This window comes from Conger conger, chromosome 1, assembly GCF_963514075.1.
Source record: "Conger conger chromosome 1, fConCon1.1, whole genome shotgun sequence".
NCBI lineage: Eukaryota > Metazoa > Chordata > Actinopteri > Anguilliformes > Congridae > Conger > Conger conger.
Window position 1 is genome coordinate 11,906,068 of NC_083760.1, and position 22,548 is coordinate 11,928,615.

Sequence of the window (22,548 nt, forward strand, 5' to 3'; positions counted from 1 at the left end):
TGCAGCTGGCATGCCCTTAAAATGTACAGTGGCTTACGTCTTAAGTCAAGAGCTTGTTCCCATATTAAGTAAGGCGTAGGTCAGTGCTTTTGCTATACTGTGAGCACCTTTCTGTCAGTGGCTATGTCACGGCTTTTTAACTGTCGGTGGAAGGCGAGTTTAGGGTGTGGAAAAGTCTCTGCTGAAAACAATTGTGATTGATAATTTGTGGAAGATATTTCACACGGAAAAATGCTGTGTGGTACTGGAGAACCAAAGGGAGAGGTGAGAATGATATATAGTAGCCTATATACATCTCGGTTCTTAGTACTTTTTTTTTTTTCTATTAATACTTGGTTAACAGCTTTATTTTGTATACTTTTATGTTTATGTAAGTTGTAAACAAACTGTTGTCTCTTTCCGGGAACAATAAATAATTTATTTGATACAAGATTCTGTCATCTTGCTCTGCACTCCTACGGACAAGCTTGTGGATCGAACATGCTTCTCTCTACTCACCAAAGAACAATGGAAATGTTTACCATCCTTGTGTATTTACCTTTCGACTACACCCTATAAATGGACTATTTCTGGAACGCGAGGACGGAGACACGATTATCGATCTGCGCAAAACCACAGAAATAAAATATTTACGCATCTCTCGACTGATCAGGTTATCGTCTCTCATTGTCATCCAGGGCTTGGAGTCATCGGGTTACATTATAGGGCTCTGCATAGATGCACATTCGCCAGTTCTGGAAAGAATGTTAAGGGATAATGTTGAGTTCCGGGGTGCCACATACAACTGAGCCCCTTAGCTCTCAGTGCATTCATGCTCTCTGGTCTTCAATGAATCTCTGCATTTCCTGTCAATGGTGGTTCCTAGGGAGGGTTCCGGTTGATACTAGTTTAATCTGCTATTTTCTTTAAAAAAAAAAAAAACACTATGCAGAAGTAGTAACTCTTTTGTCAGCCAGGGACCTGAAATAAATCTATAATTAATCTATATTCTACGCATTATATGTCTCTGGCCCTGGCTCTGAACGCATTAGATGTAATTGCGAAAGATACAGATCTACAGCAGGATATGTCCGGCTGCATGTATTAAATTACCCCTCGGAGACACCTACACCACTCAGACATATTGTGGAAAGGCCAATTAAAGTCAGTCTCTCGGGGGACTTGTTTGGTGAGAGCTGACTGTTTTACAGCATGGGTGGGCAAAGCTCTCACTTCACTGGTTCTCAATAACAGCCTTGTGTTCAGTGCTGAAGCTCTATCTATTTGTCTGTCTGTCTATCTATCTATCCCCCCCACACACAGACACCCACCCACACACACACACACACACACACACACACAGACAACATGTGTAAAAAGCTTTAAAAATATACAGTATATCAAAGCAATCCTTCTGACCCCAGCATCTTCTAAGAAACAACATTGATATTGTTTCTTAGAAGATGATTTAGGCAGGTCAGTAAATTGTTATAATTATATATTTGTATAATGTGTTTCTAATAAAACATCTTTTTTCTTAGAGCAGCATATATTTATATCTTTTAGCATTAAAGAGGTACCACAGTCCCACACAGAACAACACAAGAGAAGAAAGCATTTTTACTCACCTGTCACACAGCACTGACGCCAATGGTGGGAGGGCAAAGCTCTGGTGACGTAGCTGGCGGGAAAACTCAAGCGCTGTGTGTATGTGGTTTCCTTGTTCCAGCGCGGGAGAATATACAGAGCATTTAAATCGTCAATACAGTAAGTGGATGATTATTATTTCGTGGTTAATATGTCTGTGTGTATTCCACACGTATTTGTTGTACGTAAACATTTTGTACACTGCGCACGTAAATCCAAATAGTTTCGGAGAAGCCAGTTTCATTGCTAACATTAGCTAGTTCGCTACCATTAGCTAGTTCGCTACCAGATTCTGTTACAAATATATTTTACTTGTAAGTTGTACTGCTCATAGTATACACAAATTCGCTAAAGCTTTTGGAGTCCCTCACATAACTAACGTTGAACGCACACTAATGTTAGTTAGCTAGTTAGTTTGCGTGTTTTTATATGGGAAAAAAACCTTTTGTGTTCCATAGGTTAGGCTGCCTAAAATTAAACACAATGTTTTTATGTTTCTATGCATTTGTATCCTTTTGAAGTTGGAAAGAGATGCCTGCGGAAAGAAAGCCGATGCGCTATGGTCACTCCGAAGGGCACACGGACGTGTGCTTCGACGATACGGGAAAGTATGTGCAAAGCCTTGTTTACCTCTTGACGTTTCAACGACTAGACAGTTTGTTGCAGTTTTGTTCATCTTATTGAGGTTTTTTTTGTTGCAAAACGTGTTGTAGTCGTGTCCTCAGTTGTATGCTGAATGATACGATAAAGAAATAAACAAAAGCAACACACCATCAATGCAAAACTGATCTCTGTCTGCCTTGACAGCTAAGGTTATACAGTTCAGCAGGTCACACTAAACATTGACGTTTAAGTTATATCGGAAGATTACTGCGCTTTGTGCTTTAGATCAGTTGATCTTCAAATAAGGGGTGTGACTGTCTGGTTAGGTATTTGTTGACTATCTGCTGTGATATTCGTAGGAAACCAGTACAATTTGTTGATGTAACATTACTTTTCCGCATGAAATTCTCAGATGTTTACAGGACACATATGGGGAAATGAAGACAAAATCCATGTATATGCCGATAATTTCCCCTTTTAAGAGTAAGCTGATCCAGAAGCGTAAACGAATGTAGGGCTAAATTCGGCCACTGTGACTCCTCTCCACCGTTTTCTCCTATTCGCCTTTAGGTACATTGTCACGTGCGGGAGTGACGGAGATGTCCGGATATGGGAGAGCCTAGATGACGACGACCCCAAATCTGTCAACGTCGGGGAGAAGGTCTACTCTCTGGCTTTGAAGGTGACCAGTGTTCATTCTATGTTGTTAATGCTGGGCTGCAGGGGGCAGTCCGAACATGCATGTCGTTCTCCTCACGGATCTGTCCGAGACTACTTGGAGCTGGTGGAATATTCCTGTTTTTATCTTCCCTGGGTAGCCCTCTACATCTTTGCCCAGTTTTAAACCTTGTCTAAAGGCTTTTAATTAAATACCTTAGTGCCCCGGATCTGTGGTCATGCCCTGTATAGCTTCCAAATGTGTTCTTTTATTGCAGTGCTTTTTGCAGAGTTCACTCACTTATGGTAATTGTGGCATATTGGTGGGTTGCTGTGGTGGGTGCCAACTTTTAATGTGGCTGTAAATCTCTGCCCACATGTAATAATAGCCAATATGATAAACACCACTGTGGTATCTATGTGGCTAATTGCATTTACTAAATATGTCTTTCATAAAATTTCAGGATTTGATAGTGAGCTTCAGCTATGGTACAGTACAGAAATGAGTTTTTAAGCAAATCCTGACAACATTTATGAAAAATAATATCTATACTGTACCGTTGCTAAAGCTTACTCCAATCTGCTGGAAGGCATTTTGTGTACCTGTAACATAGCATAAAAAAAAAAAGGATTTTGATTGAGAATGAACATAAAACAAATAGGGGTTTATGCACACTTTGAAATCTGTTTTTCCCATCTCTTTACACCAATCACGTTCTGCACACTTGTACAGAATGGGAAGCTGGTTACAGCCGTGTCCAACAACACGGTTCAGATCCACACATTTCCCGAGGGGGATCCGGACGGGATACTGACCCGCTTCACCTCCAACGCCAACCACGTGGCCTTCAACTGCAGCGGGTCCAGGGTGGCAGCTGGCTCCAGGTGCTGAACCTGTACACTCAGTTCAGGTTTATTTGTGTAGCGCTTTTCACAGCAGACTGTCATAAATACGCTTTACAGAGCAACAGAAGGTAAGAGAAAAGGGCAGATATCCGCGCCAGATAGCTCATGAGGTAAAAACAAAAAACAGACAAACAAAAAATAATACTCTAGTGGTGAGAAAATTATTGTGAGGAGAAAAGCCCTCAAGCAGTGGTGAGAAAAGAAACTCCCCGATGGGAAGGAATCTCAGGAGGAACCTGGCTGTAGGGGGATGCCCATCCTCCACTGGACTATAGATTGAGTTTCTCAATGAATGAAAGGGAGCTCTACTGCATTTCTGCTAAACAGAGATGAACATGGCCAGTATTTCACAAATCTCTGCCCGGACGGTGCCAGATATTTGTTACTTTTCTGTCTTCTTGTTACCTCTGCGGTTTTAGAATGTCCCATTGCGTTTATAGGCCTGGTTCTCAGAAGACGCAAGGTGTCAGCATGCGACTCCTCCCATAACCGCTCCGTTAATCGTAAGGTCTTGCAGTCAAGCTTTTATTTGATATTCTCTGGGCCCGTTACTCTCTACAGAATGAGCAGTTTAGTCATGTCGATCGCCGCCTTTCGTGTGGAGAGACAAGCTGAATGAGTGTTCGATGTATGAATCGACGTTAACGGGGAACATTATGGAAATGAGCCTGCTGACCCTGCCACCTGACAGGGCTCTATTTTTATGTGCCGTGCGTTCGGTGCGATTATTGATCTGGAACGATAGCACAGCTGTGGCTCCTGGAGAATTATTGGACATTCTCACCTGCGGTGGGGAGCGAAAGCGCGCCAGGAAATATGCACGGAGGACATTTCAATTACTTCTCGCTGGAGATGTCGCCGATTGAGATCTTTTAATATCAGTCTGCCTGTCTCACCGCCCTTCATCCTGCTGTATAGAAAGTTCTGGATTGTGAGCTGCGTTTGTTGTGCCCTGGTTTCTTGCCCAGCGACTTCATGGTGAAAGTTGTGGAGGTGGCAGACAGCAGCCAGCAGAAGACGCTGCGAGGTCACGAAGCCCCTGTCCTGAGCGTGAACTTTGACCCCAAGGATGAGTTCCTGGTAGGAGTTGCCCTCAGACAGAACATTTATTATAAAATGTTTTTTTTATGATGAAAGTGTTACAAATGTTTGTGGAAAATAGCATGCACGAACAGACTCTGTCTCACTGTCTCCCCATTCAGGGCACTTCTAGCTGTGATGGATCTGTAGCTGTTTGGAAAATTGAAGACCAGGTAAGATGATCAGGTGGCACACTGTTGGCTGTTTGACCCAAACCCTGAACTTTGTAGTTTGCAGTCATGATTCTTTATTATATGTTATGTATTATATAGTATGATTCATTATATATTCAGAAGCAACATGTTTAAAAAATGTTTGGCCTCCATTTTGATTATATTTTGATGAACTTTCACTACAGTGTTTGGCCTATGACATAAAGTATCAGGTTCACAGTCATACTAGAGCTCCACACTGCTACCCAACTGTACAACAGCAGCATGTCTTATAAATGTTTCTTTTGATGCTTTACAGGTTCAAGTGAGCAGTTGGAAGATTCTTCAGAAGTCCAATGACGTCAGCAATGCCAAGTCACTGTGCAGATTATCATGGCAGCCAGGTTCTGGAAAAGTAATGGTTCATCTTCTTACCCTTGTCTCCTTTACGCATTTCCAATGCTTTTATCATTTTGTTTTATTATTTGGGTCAATGGAGAACATAACCTGTGGTTCTACCAACAGTATTTAGAGCTTGCTGTTCTGCTATGAGCATTAATCTCATTGAATGAAACTTCAATATCTGAATATGGAATATTTAGCAATAGAATATTTAGTTTGCCAGTGGTTGTGGTTTCCATAGTAACCGGCCGGGGTTGTGTCCCCAGCTGTTGGCCGTTCCCGTGGACACGACCGTGCAGCTGTACGAGAGGGGCACCTGGAGCCACGTCAGCACCCTCTCCGATGACCTCATCGCCCAGGTGCGGAGCAACTTGCCGCCTGCCGTGGCTTCTGTCCGTGTCGTGTCATCCCCTTTACGGAGCGGGACGTTCCCGTTGTCTCACACCCCGTTGTCTCTCCCCTCTCTCCTCCAGCCTGTTAACGTGGTGGCCTGGTCTCCGTGTGGGAAGTTCCTAGCCGCTGGTGCTGTAGGGGGATTCCTGACGGTTTGGAACGTGGAGACCAAGCTATGTGTGGAGAGGTACTGGAGCATGCCTCGGTGCTGCTGTTGACATCTCGTACATTCATTGAAATGTTTGTTTTCACGGGGTGCTGCCCGCGCCCCTTTGCGTACAGTGAAATGGGTGTCACCCGTACTTCTCTGTACGGTGTTAGGGACACTGCTTGACTGGTTTCGGTGGTCTTTCTGTCCTTAGGGAGAAGCATGAGAAGGGGTACACAGTGTGTGGGTTGGCCTGGCATCCTTCGGGGAAGCAGATAGCCTACACTGACACAGAGGGCTGCCTGGGGCTGCTGGACAGTGTGTTGGCCTCTTCCTCCTCCTCTTCCTCCTCATCTGCAAAGAGCACCGGCAAGGTCAGTGAACTGCACTGGAGTACTCCTAAATCACCAGCCCTATTCACCCTGAGGAAAGCATTTTATTCCCACCGTGTCTTTGTTTCTTTTTTTAAATGTCCAATTCCAACCCTATTTTGCCATGTCTTATCTGTCTGCAGCTGCAGCTGTGTACATGAGTGAACCCCATTCGGGAGAGTATAGACGGGCACATTTTTCCTCCAAAACACCATGTCACCAGCTGCTTCTGTGCACAGCAGAGACTCCCATTAAGCTTGTACAGACTGGAGTCAGAGTAAGGCCTTTGATATGGGGCATGCAGTCCACTGGCTCCCAATTGACCAGAGTGAGTCACAAGAGCGATGAAATGTCAGACCCCTAACTTACCAAACCCTCCCGTACCATGGGTGACCTAATTGCCAATTGCACACTGCCCTACGGACCTACTGGCCACAGATTCTCTCCAAGACTACAGGGCTCATCAGTGCACCACAGCGTGGGGACTTAACCAAATGAGCCAATCAGCACCCTGCCTTTTTTTTTTTTTTTTTTGGCCATATTTCATAAGTTTCTTTCTGGTCGACTCCAAGCTGGTCATTTTGCACTGCGCAGAGCAGACTGATGGCAAATCCCTGCCATCAGTCTGATCTGTCACTCAACACCGTTTCATACATCCTCCCACTCCCCCCTTTCTCATTACAAGGGCTGCAGCCTTTAGACATGGATATGATTCAGGTGTACGCTTGTATGGATATGTGCTCCTCCTAGCATGTTGACTGAATCAGTGTGTTAATGCCGCTGCTGTCCTGTAGGTGGCGCCAAACAAGGAGGCGGGCGACTACGACGACCTGTTCGACGGCGACGGCGACGACGGGCCCCTGGAGGAGAACCTGAGCGGAACCCGCTCGCCGGCGAAGAACGCGGTCGCCGAGGACGACGACGACGACGACCTCATGCCTGCGACGGGCCGGCCTCGTAACCGCAGCTCTTTCCTTGACGACGACGAAAACTCGCTCGGTCAGTAAAGTGACGACAGGGAGGCTGAGGAAGCACGGAGTGGTGTATTGGTGTATTTGCAGTTTTACTAGGACATAACGTTGTCTCTCTTCACACAGACACCGGCTCGGTGAAGCTGGGGTCGGACAAGTATGGGGACGACGACGGGGCCAGCAACATTCTGCCGTCTGTGGCCCCGGTTGCGCCCCGCCCTGTCTACGATGGGCCCATGCCCACCCCCCCACAGAAGCCCTTTCAACCGGGCTCCACCCCTGGGCACCTAATGCATCGCTTCATGGTAAGAGTCTGGTGCTTCTGGGAGCTGTGCTGTGGGGGTGTTGGAGTCTACTTCTGGGAGCTGTGTTGTGGGGGTGTTGGTGATCCAGACACTTATATCTTCACCGCTGTCAAATCGCTCAATGATAATTGTATGATTGAATTGAGACCGCATAAGTCATAGGAGGAACATAACGGGCAAGCTTGTGGGTAGCTTTGTTGCATTGTACATTTTACTTTCTATACAAGGCAAGTATTTGCAAGAGGCTCTCTTGATTTACAAGAGGCTCGCATGTCGGAGATGTTACTTCCGTTACGAACGTGTTACTTCCGTTAAGGATGCTGTGTAACGACGTCCGCCTGTTTGTTTGTCCCTTTGTTCATGACTGACATGTCGAAAATCAATGGCTGGATTGGCATGAAATTTGCTGTGCATATTCATGAGACCAGTGGAAGAAACCTGCCGATTTTGCGATCCCATGACCTTTCCAACCCTCAGGCCAAACTTCAATATTTCAAGCAATGGCTGAATTGCCATGAAATTTGTTGTGCACATGCATGTTCCCAAGAGGAAGAAACCTATTAATTTTGGTGATTCCATGATCGCTTTCCTCTAGTGCCGCCATGAGGCCAAAAGTAAAATAGCCGAGATATTTGCTGTGCACGTTCATGCGAGGGGGGAGACTCTCGTGCCTTGGCCGACGTCTGAGTGGGTTCTTTCGAGTTGTGATATTTGTCTGAGCAGTTTGGATTGACGTTCGCCTTCCTCAGATGTGGAACTCCGTGGGCATCGTCCGCGGTTACAGCGACGAGCTGGACAACGCCATCGACGTGGAGTTCCACGACAGCTCGGTCCACCACGCCATGCACCTCTCCAACTCCCTGGGTCACACGCTGGCTGACCTATCCCAGGAGGCCGTGCTCCTGGCCTGCGAGGGCACCGAGGAGCTCGCCAGGTAGGGCTGTGCCTCGCGGATGTACAGAACCTTTAATCCCAGCACCTTTCTCCTCCCAATCCCACCCCCCCCCCCCAATTGAGCTTCTCTTTGTCTGGAGAGTCGAGTATGTAGCAAGCTGCATTTTCCTGACTGACCACTTGGGGTCACTGTGGCTCAATGAGGAGCAGTTGTCATGCCGACTGAATCCTTCACTCCCAGGACAACACTGGCCAAATCAGTCAGCCCAAGCGCGGTGCATTAAGCAGCTGTCTCAGTCGTATGAGGTGCCCAGCAGCCCAGAGACGCTGACTTCTAATGAGCTCTTTAAAGACTCATAGTGACTGTACTATTCCTTAGTGTGTGTTCTGCTGCTGACTCTCCGCTGTGTGTTTGCCCCCTGCAGTAAGCTGCAGTGTCTGCACTTCTCCTCCTGGGACACCAATAAGGAGTGGATGGTGGACCTGCCGAAGGGCGAGGACGTGAGGGCCGTGTGCTTGGGACAGGGCTGGGTTGCCGCGGCGACCAGCGCCCTGCTGGTGCGGGTCTTCTCAGTGGGCGGGGTCCAGAGGGAGGTGTTCTGCCTGCCCGGGCCGGTTGTCTGCATGACCGGACATGGAGAGCAGATCCTCATCGTCTACCACAGAGGTGTGTGCGCGTGGTATTTACACCCGGTACACACACGTAGTGTACACACGCGTGCGCTCGCGCACACTACACACACACTACGTGCACACACTGACGTACACACTCACGTACACGCTACACGCACACGCACACACACACACACACACACACACACACTCACACACGTACACGTGCACACTACACGCCCACACATACACAAACGCATGCACACTACACACACACACACACACACACACTCACACACATACACGTGCACACTACACGCCCACACATACACAAACACGTGCACACTACACGCACACTACACGCACACACGTGCACACTACACGCCCACACAAACACGTGCACACTACACGCACACGCACACACACACACACACACACACACACGTGCACACTACACGCCCACACATACACAAACACGTGCACACCACACGCACACTACACACGCACACACAGTACACACACACACGCATGCCCTCGCACGAATATACGTGTATACATGCATATTCTGGCAGAAACGGGTACATACTCACGCGCACGTGTACACGCATATACATGCACACGCATATACATGCACACGCATATACATGCACATGCGTGCAAATACCAGATAGTAATTGGAAGGGCTCTTTTGTCACGCTGTAATGACCTCAAAACCATGTGTCGTCCATGTGTCCGTTTGTTATTGTGAACGCCGTGTTCTGCACTTTGGCTAACGTCTTTGAGATTCTGCCACAAAACCTTCCCCGACTTGGGAACTATTTCTAGTTCTGCCACAACAAGTGAATCGCGGCAGTAAACTCCAGAGATCACAGCAGGTCCCATACAGTGCTATATGATGCACAGTCCTGTATGAATGAGCACAGTCCTGTATGAATGAGCACAGGATATGTTAATTCATGGAAACCGTAATGGGGTGATGTGTACATCACTGAATGGGGAAGAAATGCGTACAATTACAGGGACTCTTGTTTTGATTAATTTGAGGTCGTAGAGACATTTCTAGAATTTTCTCACAGTAGGATTGTTTTTGATCCCGGCTCCCTCTGATGTGAGCGCTGTGCGTCTTTTGGGGTCCCAGGCACAGGCTTTGATGGGGACCAGGCCCTGGGCGTCCAGCTGCTGAATTTGGGACAGAGGAGGAGGCAGGTCATCCATGGGGAGCCCCTCCCGCTCTCCCGAAAATCCCACCTCTCCTGGATGGGCTTCTCCGCTGAGGGTGAGTCTCTGTTCCTCATGTCTCATCACATTTTTCCCTTTGTCCTGTTTCATCCCCCTCTTTTCCTCTCTTCTCACTCGGCGTTTCCTCCTTTCTCTGGCTTTGTCCCTGCGCAGTCTTCCTCAGTTCCCCTGGCTCCCCTGCCTCTCTCGTGACTGTGTTTGCCCAACAGACACGCGTGTTTTACAATGTGCGCCCAGTCCTGGTTGGTGGTACCTGTAATAAAATGGTGGCTTCTCCTCAGGCACGCCGTGCTTTGTGGACTCGGAGGGCGTGGTGCGCCTGCTAAACCGTTCCCTGGGAAACACGTGGACGCCTGTGTGTAACACGCGGGAGCACTGCAAGGGCAAGTCCGACCACTACTGGGTGGTGGGCGTGCACGAGAACCCCCAACAGCTCAGGTAGGACAAGCTCACGCTCACACACACACACACGCGCACGCACACACACACACACACACACACACACACACACACACACACTCTCACTCACTCACGCATGCGTTCTCACACACTCATACACATGCACAGGTACACTCAAGCATGCACACACACAGGCACACGTGCGCGCTCTCACACACACTCACACACTCACACACTCACTCTCACACATTCATACTCTCACACTCTCTCACACACACACACACACACACACACACACACACACACACGTGTGCTCACTCACACACATTCACACACTCACTCTCACACATTCACACTCTCACACTCTCACACTCTCACACACACACACACACACACACACACACACACACATGCTCTCACACATTCACACTCTCACACACTCACTCTCACACATTCACACTCTCACACTCTCTCACACACACACACACACACACACACACACATGCTCTCACACATTCACACTCTCACACACTCACACACTCACTCTCACACATTCACACTCACACTCTCTCACACACACACAGACACACACACACACACACACCTTCACAGGCACGTTCATGGGGCTGTGCGCTGTCCTCCCCTAACCCCTCCTGCTTCCTCTGTGCAGGTGCATACCCTGTAAGGGGGCGCGTTTCCCCCCCACGCTGCCCCGCCCCGCGGTGGCCATCCTGCCCTTTCAGCTGCCGCTGTGCCAGACCAGCACGGAGAAGGGCCAGATGGAGGTACCGCTCCCACACTCACACTAACGCGGGACTTCCAGCTCTCGCACAGCGTTCTCACAATGCTGCTGGAACGTTTCGTGAATGCTATGAAATGGCCACCACATTGTGAGAACGTTTTGTGCTTGCTGGAGTCCAGCATCACATGATATGAGGACAGATATGGGAGAGCTGGGGGAAAACTGGATTGTTTGCTGATGACGCACGCGTCTCTCGGTTCCAGGAGCAGTACTGGCGTTCTGTGCTGTTCCACAACCACTTCGACTTCCTGTCAGCCAGCGGATATGAGGTCAGCGAGGAGGGGAGGACCCGGGCCCAGAATGAGCAGCAGGAGCTGCTGATGAAGATGTTTGCGGTGAGTCTTTGGGCAGGACGATTGTGGACTACGCACAGCAGCGTTTGGATCTTGTTTCAAGTCAAACATTTCATAATAGCTTGGGAAGGTGGTGCTGTTGGGTAGCACTGTTGCATCGCTAGGAGGAGATTCTGGGTGTGAGATCCGGGTTTCTGCCCGTATCCTCGCTGGGTGGAGTTTGCATGTTCTTCCCATCTACCCAGAATTGATTGGTTGAAGATGTCTGTTTTTGTGTGTGTGCATACATCTGTGTGTGTGCACACTTGGGTGTTTGTGTACTTGTGCATATGTGCTTATGTGTGCATTTGTACACCGCGTTCCAAACTATTATGCAAATTGTATTTAAGTGTCATAAAGATGACATTTTTTGTTTTTTCAATTAAACTCATGGATCGTATTGTGTCTCAGGGCTCTTTGGATCACTGAAATCAATCTCAGACACCTGTGATAATTAGTTTGCCAGGTGAGCCCAATTAAAGGAAAAACTACTTAAGACGTTCCACATTATTAAGCAGACCACCATTTTCAAGCAATATGGGAAAGAAAAAGGATCTGTCTGCTGCCGAAAAGCGTGAAATAGTTCAATGCCTTGGACAAGGTATGAAAACCTTAGATATTTCACAAAAACTTAAGCGTGATCATCGTACTGTTAAGAGATTTGTGGCTGATTCAGAGCGCACACGGGTTCGTGCAGATAAAGGCACAATGAGGAAGGTTTCTGCCAGACAAAAACATCGGATTAAGAGAACAGCTGCTAAAATGCCATTACAAAGCAGCAAACAGGTATTTGAAGCTACTGGCTTGCAGTTATGCGTAAACCTTCTATTCGGCCACCCCTAACCAATGCTCACAAGCAGAAACGGCTGCCGTGGGCCCAGAAATACATGAAGACTAATTTTCAAACAGTCTTGTTCACTGATGAGTGCCGTGCAACCCTGGATGGTGCAGATGGATGGAGTAGTGGATGGTTGGTGGACGGCCACCATGTCCCAACAAGGCTGCGATGTCAGCAAGGAGGTGGCGGAGTCAAGTTTTGGGCCGGAATCATGGGGAGAGAGCTGGTCGGCCCCTTTAGGGTCCCTGAAGATGTGAAAATGACCTCTGAAAAGTTTCTGACTGACCACTTTCTTCCATGGTACAAAAAGAAGAACCGTGCTTTCCGTAACAAAATCATCTTCATGCATGACAATGCACCATCTCATGCTGCAAGGAATACCTCTGCATCATTGGCTGCAATGGGCATAAAAGGAGAGAAACTCATGGTGTGGCCCCCATCCTCCCCTGAACTCAACCCTATTGAGAACCTTCGGACCATCCTCAAGCAAAAGATCTATGAGGGTGGGAGGCAGTTCACATCCAAACAGCAGCTCTGGGAGGCTATTCTCGCATCCTACAAAGAAATTCAAGCAGAGACTCTCCAAAAACTCACAAGTTCAATGGATGCAAGAATTGTGAAGCTGCTATCAAATCAGGGGTCCTATGTTAAAATGTAACTTGACCTGTTGAGATGTTTTTGATTGGAATAGCTTTTGATTTCAGTAAATATGACCTCCTAATGCTGCAAATTCAACAAATGACCATTTTCAGTTCTTTACAACCTAACCTTCTTTACAACTAAACTCTGTTGTGTGCGTGTGCGTGCGTGCGTGCGTGCGTGCGTGCGTGCGTGCGTGTGTGCATACGTCTGTGTTTGTGTGTATGCGTGTGTGTGCTTGTCCGCGTGCGTGCATGCGTGTGTGTTTGTGCATACGTGTGTGTTTGTGTGTGTATGCGTGTGTGTGCTTGTCCGCGTGCGTGTGTGTGTGTGTGCGTGTGCGTGTGTGTGTGTTTGTGCATACGTGTGTTTGTGTGTATGCGGTGTGTCCTTGTCCGCGTGCGTGCGTGCGTGTGTGTGTGCGTGTGTGTGTGCGTGTTTGTGCATACGTGTGTGTTTGTGTGTATGCGTGTGCGTGCGTGCGTGTGTGTGTGTGTGTGTGCTTGTCCACGTGTGTATGCGTGTGTCCGTGCGTGCGTGCATGCGTGCGTGTGTGTGTGTGTGTGTGTGTGTGCTTGTCCACGTGTGTATGCGTGTGCGTGCGTGCGTGTGTGTGTGTGTGTGCTTGTCCACGTGTGTATGCGTGTGTGTCCGTGCGTGCGTCCGTGCGTGCGTGCGTGCGTGTGTGTGCGTGCCTGTGTGTGTGTGTGTGTGTATGCGTGTGTGTCCGTGCGTGCATGCGTGTGTGTGCGTGCGTGCAGCTGTCCTGTAAGCTGGAGCGGGAGTTCCGCTGCGTGGAGCTGGCGGAGCTGATGACGCAGCGCGTGGTGACTCTGGCCGTGCGCTACGCCTCGCGCTCCCGCCGCATGGCCCTGGCTCAGCGGCTCGGGGAGCTCGCCATGGAGAAGGCCGCCGCCCAGCGGAAAGAGGAACAGGAAGAGGAGGAGCCTGACCACACCAGCGGCAGGCAGGCCTCTGGGTAATTACGCTGGCGTGTGTGTGTGAGGAACTGGTGATGGTTTTTTTTTTCATTTTTATTTTAAGCACAAGCAATTGTAGTGGCTCACCTTCCCATCTCTTTTACCAGCTGACAGACTCTTATAATAGGGGAGCCAAACGGTTGCACCTGTGTTCCAATTAACATGCTAACACCTGGATTTCAATTAAATCGATCAGTTTAATGAAATTAATTGACGCTGGTGGCTGGTAAAAGGTCACTCCTTCCCAGGGAGGGCAGGGTGATTGGGCAATTGGCCAATAACAGCAGACCTGAACGTGAAGTGAATAGGCTGTGGATGCGTAATGGAAATGTCACTACAGGTACAGCAGGGCAGCGGTCGAGTGCGCAGAAAGCCCGCAGTGGGGAAGGAGGCCGGAACCGGCACGCGAGGAAGAGGAGTGTGAGGAAGACGACGGTCAGCAGCAGATGGAAGAGGAAGAGGCAGCGGAGAGCAGGAAGCCACGTGAGTCTCCCGCCTACAGAGCAGACTTGCGGACGCGCTGTGTGAATCGAGTCATTGTGTTTGATTTGCACTTTGTTGTACGTCGCTCTGGATACGAGCGTCTGCTAAATGCCACGTAATGTAATGTAATGTAATGCTCATGAAGTTACTCCTCTTAACGTTGCAGCTCTGAATCCATTTAATAAAGGGGCCACCTCACCGGAAAAACCATCCCCAAAGCCAGGTCAGTAGAGCAATGACACTATTCACGTTTACTGTGGAGTCTCCTCTGCCGTTCTTCCTTCTTACATTTGTGGGAACATAAGGGGTGTTTGATCACATTATTATTATTATTATTATTATTACATGTTTCTTCTTGAAATGTAGCTAACTGCTTGTTTTTGTCTTTCAGCTAGCAAAGAAGGCCGTGTAAACCCTTTCAAGGTGAGTGCGGTGGGGTGGCTGTTGGGTGTGATGCTGGTGTCTGGGATGCGTATATTTCAGTTGATGGTGCATGCATACAGTCCTGTGCGAAACTCTACAGCACCCCAAATTATTTTATTTGAGTTTTGTCATGGATGCTTTTGTTTTTTTAATATTTTTTAAAATGATTTCTTTAAATCAAGTAACATATTAAGTAATGGACCACTTTTCAGATAAGAACGTGATCAAAGCTCTCTGGGATTACCTGGAGAACCAGAAGCAAGCGAGACAGCCAAAGTCTGCAGAAGTTCTCCAATATGTTCTCCAATATGATTTTCTTATTAAACTGCAGGAGAGTGTACCTCACAACATTGATGCAGGTTTAAAGGAGAAGAGTGGTCACAACAAATATTGTGTTAATTTAGTTTTTAACGATTCATTATTTTTGAAAGCATCTTGGCTTTAGTTGTGCCTAAGACATTTGCACAGTATTGTATGTTTAATGCCTTTGAAGAACTGAATCAGAATTATGACGCTGAAAATGAGGATCCGGATATTTTTGTTTATGTAATGTTATTTTGTTCATTTGTGATGGTATAATGTGATGGTATTTTGTTAGGTTGTGATCATATATTGTGATGGCATTTTCAGATTTTTGTAATGTCATCATTATGTGATGGTATTTTTGTAGTTTGTGATGGTTGTGGAAGACTGTGTACACTTAAGGGATGATTTTTAAGCAATCGTATGTATGTATGCGTGCTTGTGCCTGTTTGTTCAGCAGCAGTGAGATAAGGTTGTTTTGCCCAGCGGTATGACAAAGATGTTTTGGTTCAGTTGATTCAGCGCGAACAAGAATGACATGTACATGGCTGGAACAACATAGAATGTGCCAAGTGTATAGTTTAACGCAGAGTAAATATAGTGCCCTCCATAATTATTTTAAGAAAATTGTTTCTCCTGAATATTTTTACCATTGATTTCAACAGGAAAATTTGTCAGGAGAAACGATTATTTTCGTATCTACTGCATATCTGGCAGCAGCACTGTGATTTGAGGCTCTTTTGATACCTTGGACCCTTGATGACTTAAAGCCACGTAGCCAACAAATGTGTTCCATACTGTATCACATAAGTCCCACCCCCCAATTCCCAGAGATCCATTGAAATGTCAGGAGTTTTATTGCTTTATTGCTTGGAGGACAACCTGTCACGACATGCAGAGGATATTCTTAAATACTAAACACGACCGCTTTTATTTACATAACACTGATGTGTCCCAGACATGGTGGGAACAAATGCATAACAATGACCTTGATTCAAATCTGACAACGTGACATTTTTCATTTTTATTATTACAAATCTTAAAATGTGGAGTACAGAGGGAAATAACTAAACGATGGATCTTTGTCCCCAAACCCCAGGTGTCGGGTTCGGGGAAGTCCCCCGGCCCGTCGTGGGGGCAGTCTCGCGTGACCAATGTCTTGGACACCATGACTCCGTCGACCCGGAAACCCTCTCTCGTGGCCGGTCCTGGGGCCAAGCAGAATAAGGGTCCGGTTCTGAAGCCGCTGGCACCAAGACCCAAGTCCAAGGTATCCCAAGGTCCTTGCCTGCATCGATGACGTCTACTACAGGGTCCTGCTACACGAAGCAGGGTTACCGGGTTAGCTGGATAACTGCTGAGGAAACCCCCCCCCCCCCCCCCCCCCCCCCCCCCCACAGCTCTTTTTGCTTCAGTCCGTGTTCCAGATGAGGCCGCATTCCGGGTTCCGCTCGGTGCAGTTGTCCGGCTAACTCTGTAATCCTGCTTCGCGAAGCAGGGCCCAGGTGTGCATGGGAAGCTCTTCTGCCTGGTTCTCTGCCTTGTTTTGATCTGGGGATTGAGCACGTCTCCAGTGGGAGTTCGGTTACATAATTAAGGCTCTTTCCGGTCAGCCAGAACGCTCTGGGCTCCTCAGGACTCCAGTTGGGTGCAGTGCCGGTCAGTGAGCGGATGTTATCAACGCCGCTTATTATTTGCGGATAAACGTGATCTGGGAATATTTGTGCATGGCCAGATGCAGATGGAGCCAGCGTGATCAAATCAAACTCATTCTGGCTAGCTTGTGTGCATACTCACCGCTGTTGTTGATTCCATTCTGGTTTGGTAGCAGTTACCCAATCATTGTTTGACACAGTGCCTTTTAATTTCGAAGAACTTTGAAAGGGTAACTGCAGCAGTAGAAACAGTTTTCTGCTTAAATTTTTTAAATTAAAGTAAAGGTTCACTTTTTGCACCTTTAGTCCAAATACAAAATACAACGTAATCCAATGTAAATATTATCTGGCTGGAAATCAAGCATCCGCCCTGAAACCAAATAAACGTAGGATATTTCGTCGGTGTGGGAGTGTTGGATTTGGTTTCAGGGTGGCAGTGTGAGTGTGATGGTGAGATTGAACATAAATAAACATAATGGATTGGATGAAAGATGTCGTCTGCAAGTCGTCTCACAAGAACGCTGTCTGAGAGCTGTAGCGTGTAGCGTGTGCGGCTTGCGTGTGCCAACGTGTAATTCACTTACCGTGCCGCGGATCATACCGCTGTCGCTTTGACGACTGTCATCCCAGTGATGACGCACCATTTGTGTCGTCCAGTGGACTTAATTTCCGGCTGCTTTTTTCAGTTTACTGAAACCACCATTATATACATGGTGGTTTAAACATTTGGTTCTCTCTATAGCCACAGTAATGGCTGCACGCAATCCTCTCATGCAGATGAGCCTCTTACCATCGCTCATTGCAACTTAATGATGACGCTGTACGTTATGTTCTTTACGGTTAAATGTATATGGTTGAATTCTGTGGCCGAGGGTTTTAACGCTACTCCTTACTTGTCTCCGCTCTGTAAATGCAGAGGCTAGGATGGGGGCAAGTGCTTTATCATATGAAGTCAATAACAATAGATCTCTCCTCCAGACCCAGCCCACGCTGCTGCAGATGAGCGTCCCCAGACCAGCCAGCAGGGGGCAGCAGAAGGAGCCGGCTGTGGAGAAGCAGAGCGTCGCGGGTGGGCAGTCTCCAGCCTCTCCCGCGGACAATAGCGAGAACAGGAAGTAAGAATGGACCCCCCCCCCCCAACCCCCTTCCTCTTTTTTCATTCCTGTCAACTACACGTCGGTACAATGTATAGAATGAGTTTTGGGGAGATCTTTGTTTATAATAAAGTCACTAACGTGTGATAAAACGGTGATTATTTTGATTCTTTTCTTGCAATCGTCGTGTAGAAAGATGGCCACTGGGCTGTGTAGCAGGGTGTGGTATTTTTCACCTCTGCAAGGTTAGCAAGTTCACTTGTTTTTCTCTGTTAATCGCTTGTGTAATATGGATGTGGACTGGATTCAAATATGGTTTTGCCTGCCTTTTAGGCCAAAGACAGGCTTCCAGCTATGGCTTGAGGAGAACCGTAAGGGTATTCTGGCCGATAATCCGGACCTGGGTGAGACCGACGTCGTCAAGGAGGCTATGGGCAAATTCAGAGCTCTGTCCTCAGAGGACCGGCTGGTAAGGCGTTCTGCTGTTTGTTTATAAATAACGTACACGTATGAACCTCAACCTCGGGACCATGGTGTGGCCTTTGTGGAACTTGCATTGGAAATAGGTCTAGTACGGAAGCCGCAATTTGGTTCGTGTGTGAATACGTGTTGGACCCGTTCTTCTGCCCAAAGGGTAACTGAAAGCCTGCTATATTTTCCTTATTGGTGCCAACTTGAATTCTGCTGTTTGGGAGTGTCTGCTGCTTGTTATCGGCCTCAGCTTTTTCTATGAGGAATGATTGATTGACGATTGGATTGTTTTTGTTTTTTTCACATTGGATTCCTAATTACTGAAAAAAGCAGCTAAATCTTAGATGCACTGGCTGGTAGGAGAGGGAGCGACGTAGTTTTCAAAAGCAAAAAAAACAAAAACATTTTACGTAAATTTGAAATGTATAGGAAACTTTACTTTCCTTAGACGACCTGAAATCTAAATTCACTTTTCCCTCAATTTAGCCACTTCTTCATAACCATACGAACACATCTTGAAGTATATATATTTATACAATTTTAATACTTGTGTATTTACACACCAAAGTTTTTTTTTTTCCATCCACTTCCTGGAAAACAAGATTTTATGTCATCATGTAGCAGTGGGCGTTGATGTCTGTCAACCGTCATTACAATGTAATGTAATGTAATGTAATGTTGTAATGTAAATCAATTTTCCCCTCCCCTCCAATCCATATCCCTTTCACACAGTGGCACGCATCCTCATTTGACTGTCAAATCCACTCCCCGCCCTTAAAAAGTGAAGGATGTGTTTCCCTCCTGTGTGCGTCATACACGCATGTGTTTTTAGTGGTGTGGTTAGTGCATCCTGCCGCCTGTTTGATGAGAGTGTCCGTTCTGCGGTCAGTCTTTCCAGCTGCTTGTTTGAGTGTCCGGTTTTGAAATGAATTGTGTGGGGTTACATCCCCCTCAGGTCGTGTGATCGGTTTTTACAGCAAGCCCACCCATGCGTACCATGACTTAGAAACCTGCCGGAGCCCCTTACGCCTTCAGGTGGAGGTGTAGTTGCGGTGGGGGTGGGTAGGGGGGTGCTCTATTTTCCTACATAAATGGTAAATGGTTGGCATTTATATAGCGCCTTTATCCAAAGCACTGCACAATTGATGCTTCTCATTCACCCATTCATACACACACTCACACACCAACAGCGATTGGCTGCCATGCAAGGTACCAACCAGCTCGTCAGAAGCATTTAGGGGTTAGGTGTCTTGCTCAGGGACACTTCGACAGACCCAGGGTGGGAATGGAACCGGCAACCCTCCGAATGGCAGACAACTGCTCTTACCGCCTGAGCTAATGTCACCCACAAGTCTTCAAGCCCGACCGACCGACCACCGTTCGTAAGCAGTGGCCATCTTACACTTGGTCTGCACCTTGTAGGCGCTCACACGCACACACACACACACACACACACACACACACACACACACACACACACACACACACTCTTAAACCTCGTCAAGGATCCGGTCGTGACCTGGCACTCGAAAGACCACTCAGCTGAGCGACACGTGACCGCCCCCCGCCCCAAAGAGCCCGGCCAGGGGGCTGGTCAGTCTGAATGGATTTGGAATGCCTGTTGCTTGGGAACCCGAGCCAGAGATGGGGGAGGGGGATGGGGGGGGGATGGTGGGGTGGGGGGGGGGGGAGGGGCACACTCCATTGATCTTATGCTAATGGTGGTGGATTTGGGGAGGGTGTGAGAGCGGAGCGTAAACGAGTGGGCAGATGCGGGGACACGGCAGTGGGGAGCGTTTAATTTCGGATAAAGAATAGGAGTGGGAGGCCTGGGGTCGGCGGCGCAGACACGAGCCGGCCGTGATGACTCATGGGCTCCGTGACGTCTAGTGCGCTCCGCCTGCCCATAACTGGACCGCTGGAACCGGAACGCTGCTGGGCTTAACCGCCCTGTCAATAGTGCTTACATATAAATGGGTGAAATTAACATCGTTGCGTGTGCGCGAGTGCTTGTACACGTGCCACACAGGCTCTTGTTGCCGGTCATTCGTTTTTTTCAACTGTTCCTGACATTATGCCGGATATTTTTATTTATTCCTTATATCCTTCTAGTTTTATATCGTGCATTATCAGAGTTTTTTTTTAACTTGGAAAACATTTGGCTGTCATTTTCCAAATAAATATACTCATAAATAATGAAGCTATTTTAATTGATAATTTAAAGCATTGTAGGCCAAAAATTAGGCCCACGAGCCACATTCAGTGCATAATCGTGCAATGATTTTCTTGGCTTTTATAGGGAGCAAGATATGTAGGGTGGGGCACTGTGGTTTATGCATTTCTATCTACACCATCATACCTCTGATTTATGACGATGTAGGTGACTGAATTCATTATTCTCTTTCATTTAATTTGCAGCGTAGCCCATAAGATAATGTTCCGGAATATATATTAAATGCTTGAAAATCGGGACCTTTTCATGCCTAGTATGAAAGTAGTAGCCCTATCAATACTATCAATAGTGGTTACGTATAAATGGGTGAAATTAACATCGTTGTGTGTGTTTCGTGTGTGCTTGTGGACGTGGCACAAAGGCTCTTGTTGTCATTCGTTATTTCAACTGCTCCTGACATTATGCCAGATTTTTTTTTTAATGCCTTGTTTTTATATGTACAGCACATTGAGCTGCATCACTTGTATGAAATGTGCTCTATAAATAAAGTTTGATAGATTGATTTGAGTTATAAGTGTGAATATTGTGCATTTCTATGTACAATAACTGAGCATTATTAGGTTCAGCTTCTAGGTTTATATCGTCCATTGACAGAGGTTTTTTTTTAACTCGGAAAACATTTCGCTGTAATACGCCTGTGTTTGTGTTCCATTGTTTGCGCTAATTCATTTCTCTAGGTCCGCACTTTAGTGGGTATGTTCAACGTTTATTAATGGAAAATATTTTTTTGTTTCTCCCCTCAGTCCTGGACAGAAAGAGCAAAAGGACCTTCTTCAGAGGTGGCAGAGTTGAAAAAAAGAAAAAGGAGGGAAGAAGAGAATGAAGAGGTGAAGAACGACGAAGGGAATGAGCGAGAGAGCAGTGCCAAGAAGAAAAAGCCTCTGGACGCTTCTGCTAAACTCTCAGCATTTGCTTTCAACAAAGACTGAGGCGTGTTAAGAAATAAAAAAGTATATCGTTTTAAATGTGTCTTTCGTGTAGATCTGGAATTGGCATCAAGTCAAATGTCTCGAGTGAATTTTTGAATATCAGTTTTTTACGTTGGTCTTCAGTTTAGTGGGTATTTGAGAAATGGTAGATATGCCTGCTGCTGCAGTGATACTGTCCTGTCACTGTTCAGTCCAACCCTAACGAAGCGCATCATTATTCGACAGCTAGAGATCTTGGTGAGCTGCAAATCGGTAGAATTGGATGTGCAAGTTAGGGTTGGTGGTAGATCTTCAGGAACAGGTTTGGGCAGCCCTGGTCTCGATTATTGATTTAATCCACTGTATTCTCCTGGATTTGGAATACCTTCCTGATGACATTGAAGGAAAAATATTCCATGTACTTTGAAAATCTCTGCAAGCAAAACCGTTGCACACGGGACGAGGGACCACCTTCAAAGTCGTGCACTATAAGCCTTTTATTAGTAAAAACTCTTTAAAAGTGATTATTTCATGTCATTAATGTTGGATGTCTGAACTTTCTCTGTACTTTATAATAAATGTATATGTCAATGTTGTTTTTTATGAGAATTCTGAATGCATGCAATGAA

General features: G+C 46.9%; 1 protein-coding gene across 2 annotated transcripts; it reads left to right on the top strand.

Moving 5' to 3' along the window:
- The first annotated feature begins 1,613 nt into the window (after window positions 1–1,613).
- Window positions 1,614–22,510, top strand: wdhd1 (WD repeat and HMG-box DNA binding protein 1). 2 transcript variants are annotated; one of them, XM_061244947.1, is made up of 26 exons: window positions 1,614–1,746; window positions 2,148–2,234; window positions 2,800–2,911; window positions 3,620–3,771; window positions 4,761–4,872; window positions 4,995–5,045; window positions 5,344–5,439; window positions 5,693–5,785; window positions 5,900–6,006; window positions 6,182–6,341; window positions 7,133–7,337; window positions 7,436–7,614; window positions 8,364–8,548; window positions 8,934–9,175; window positions 10,259–10,396; window positions 10,641–10,797; window positions 11,429–11,543; window positions 11,764–11,895; window positions 14,131–14,348; window positions 14,690–14,832; window positions 14,999–15,055; window positions 15,224–15,255; window positions 16,658–16,828; window positions 18,192–18,328; window positions 18,641–18,776; window positions 21,755–22,510. In XM_061244947.1, exons 2-26 carry the CDS (start codon window positions 2,158–2,160, stop codon window positions 21,938–21,940), a joined length of 3,393 nt encoding a protein of 1,130 aa, XP_061100931.1. In that variant the 5' UTR covers window positions 1,614–1,746; window positions 2,148–2,157; the 3' UTR covers window positions 21,941–22,510. The 2 variants fall into 2 exon arrangements, with proteins under 2 accessions (XP_061100931.1, XP_061100938.1); XM_061244954.1 differs by having other exon boundaries at window positions 1,623–1,746; window positions 2,128–2,234.
- Window positions 22,511–22,548: the final 38 nt, after the last annotated feature.

Coding starts and splice junctions, on each gene's coding strand:
- wdhd1 (XM_061244947.1), top strand. CDS start 2,158: ATGCCTGCGGAAAGAAAGCCGATGCGCTATGGTCACTCCGAAGGGCAC. Junction 6,342..7,132: donor CTGCAAAGAGCACCGGCAAG/GTCAGTGAACTG, acceptor GCTGTCCTGTAG/GTGGCGCCAAACAAGGAGGC. Junction 7,338..7,435: donor CGACGACGAAAACTCGCTCG/GTCAGTAAAGTG, acceptor CTCTTCACACAG/ACACCGGCTCGGTGAAGCTG.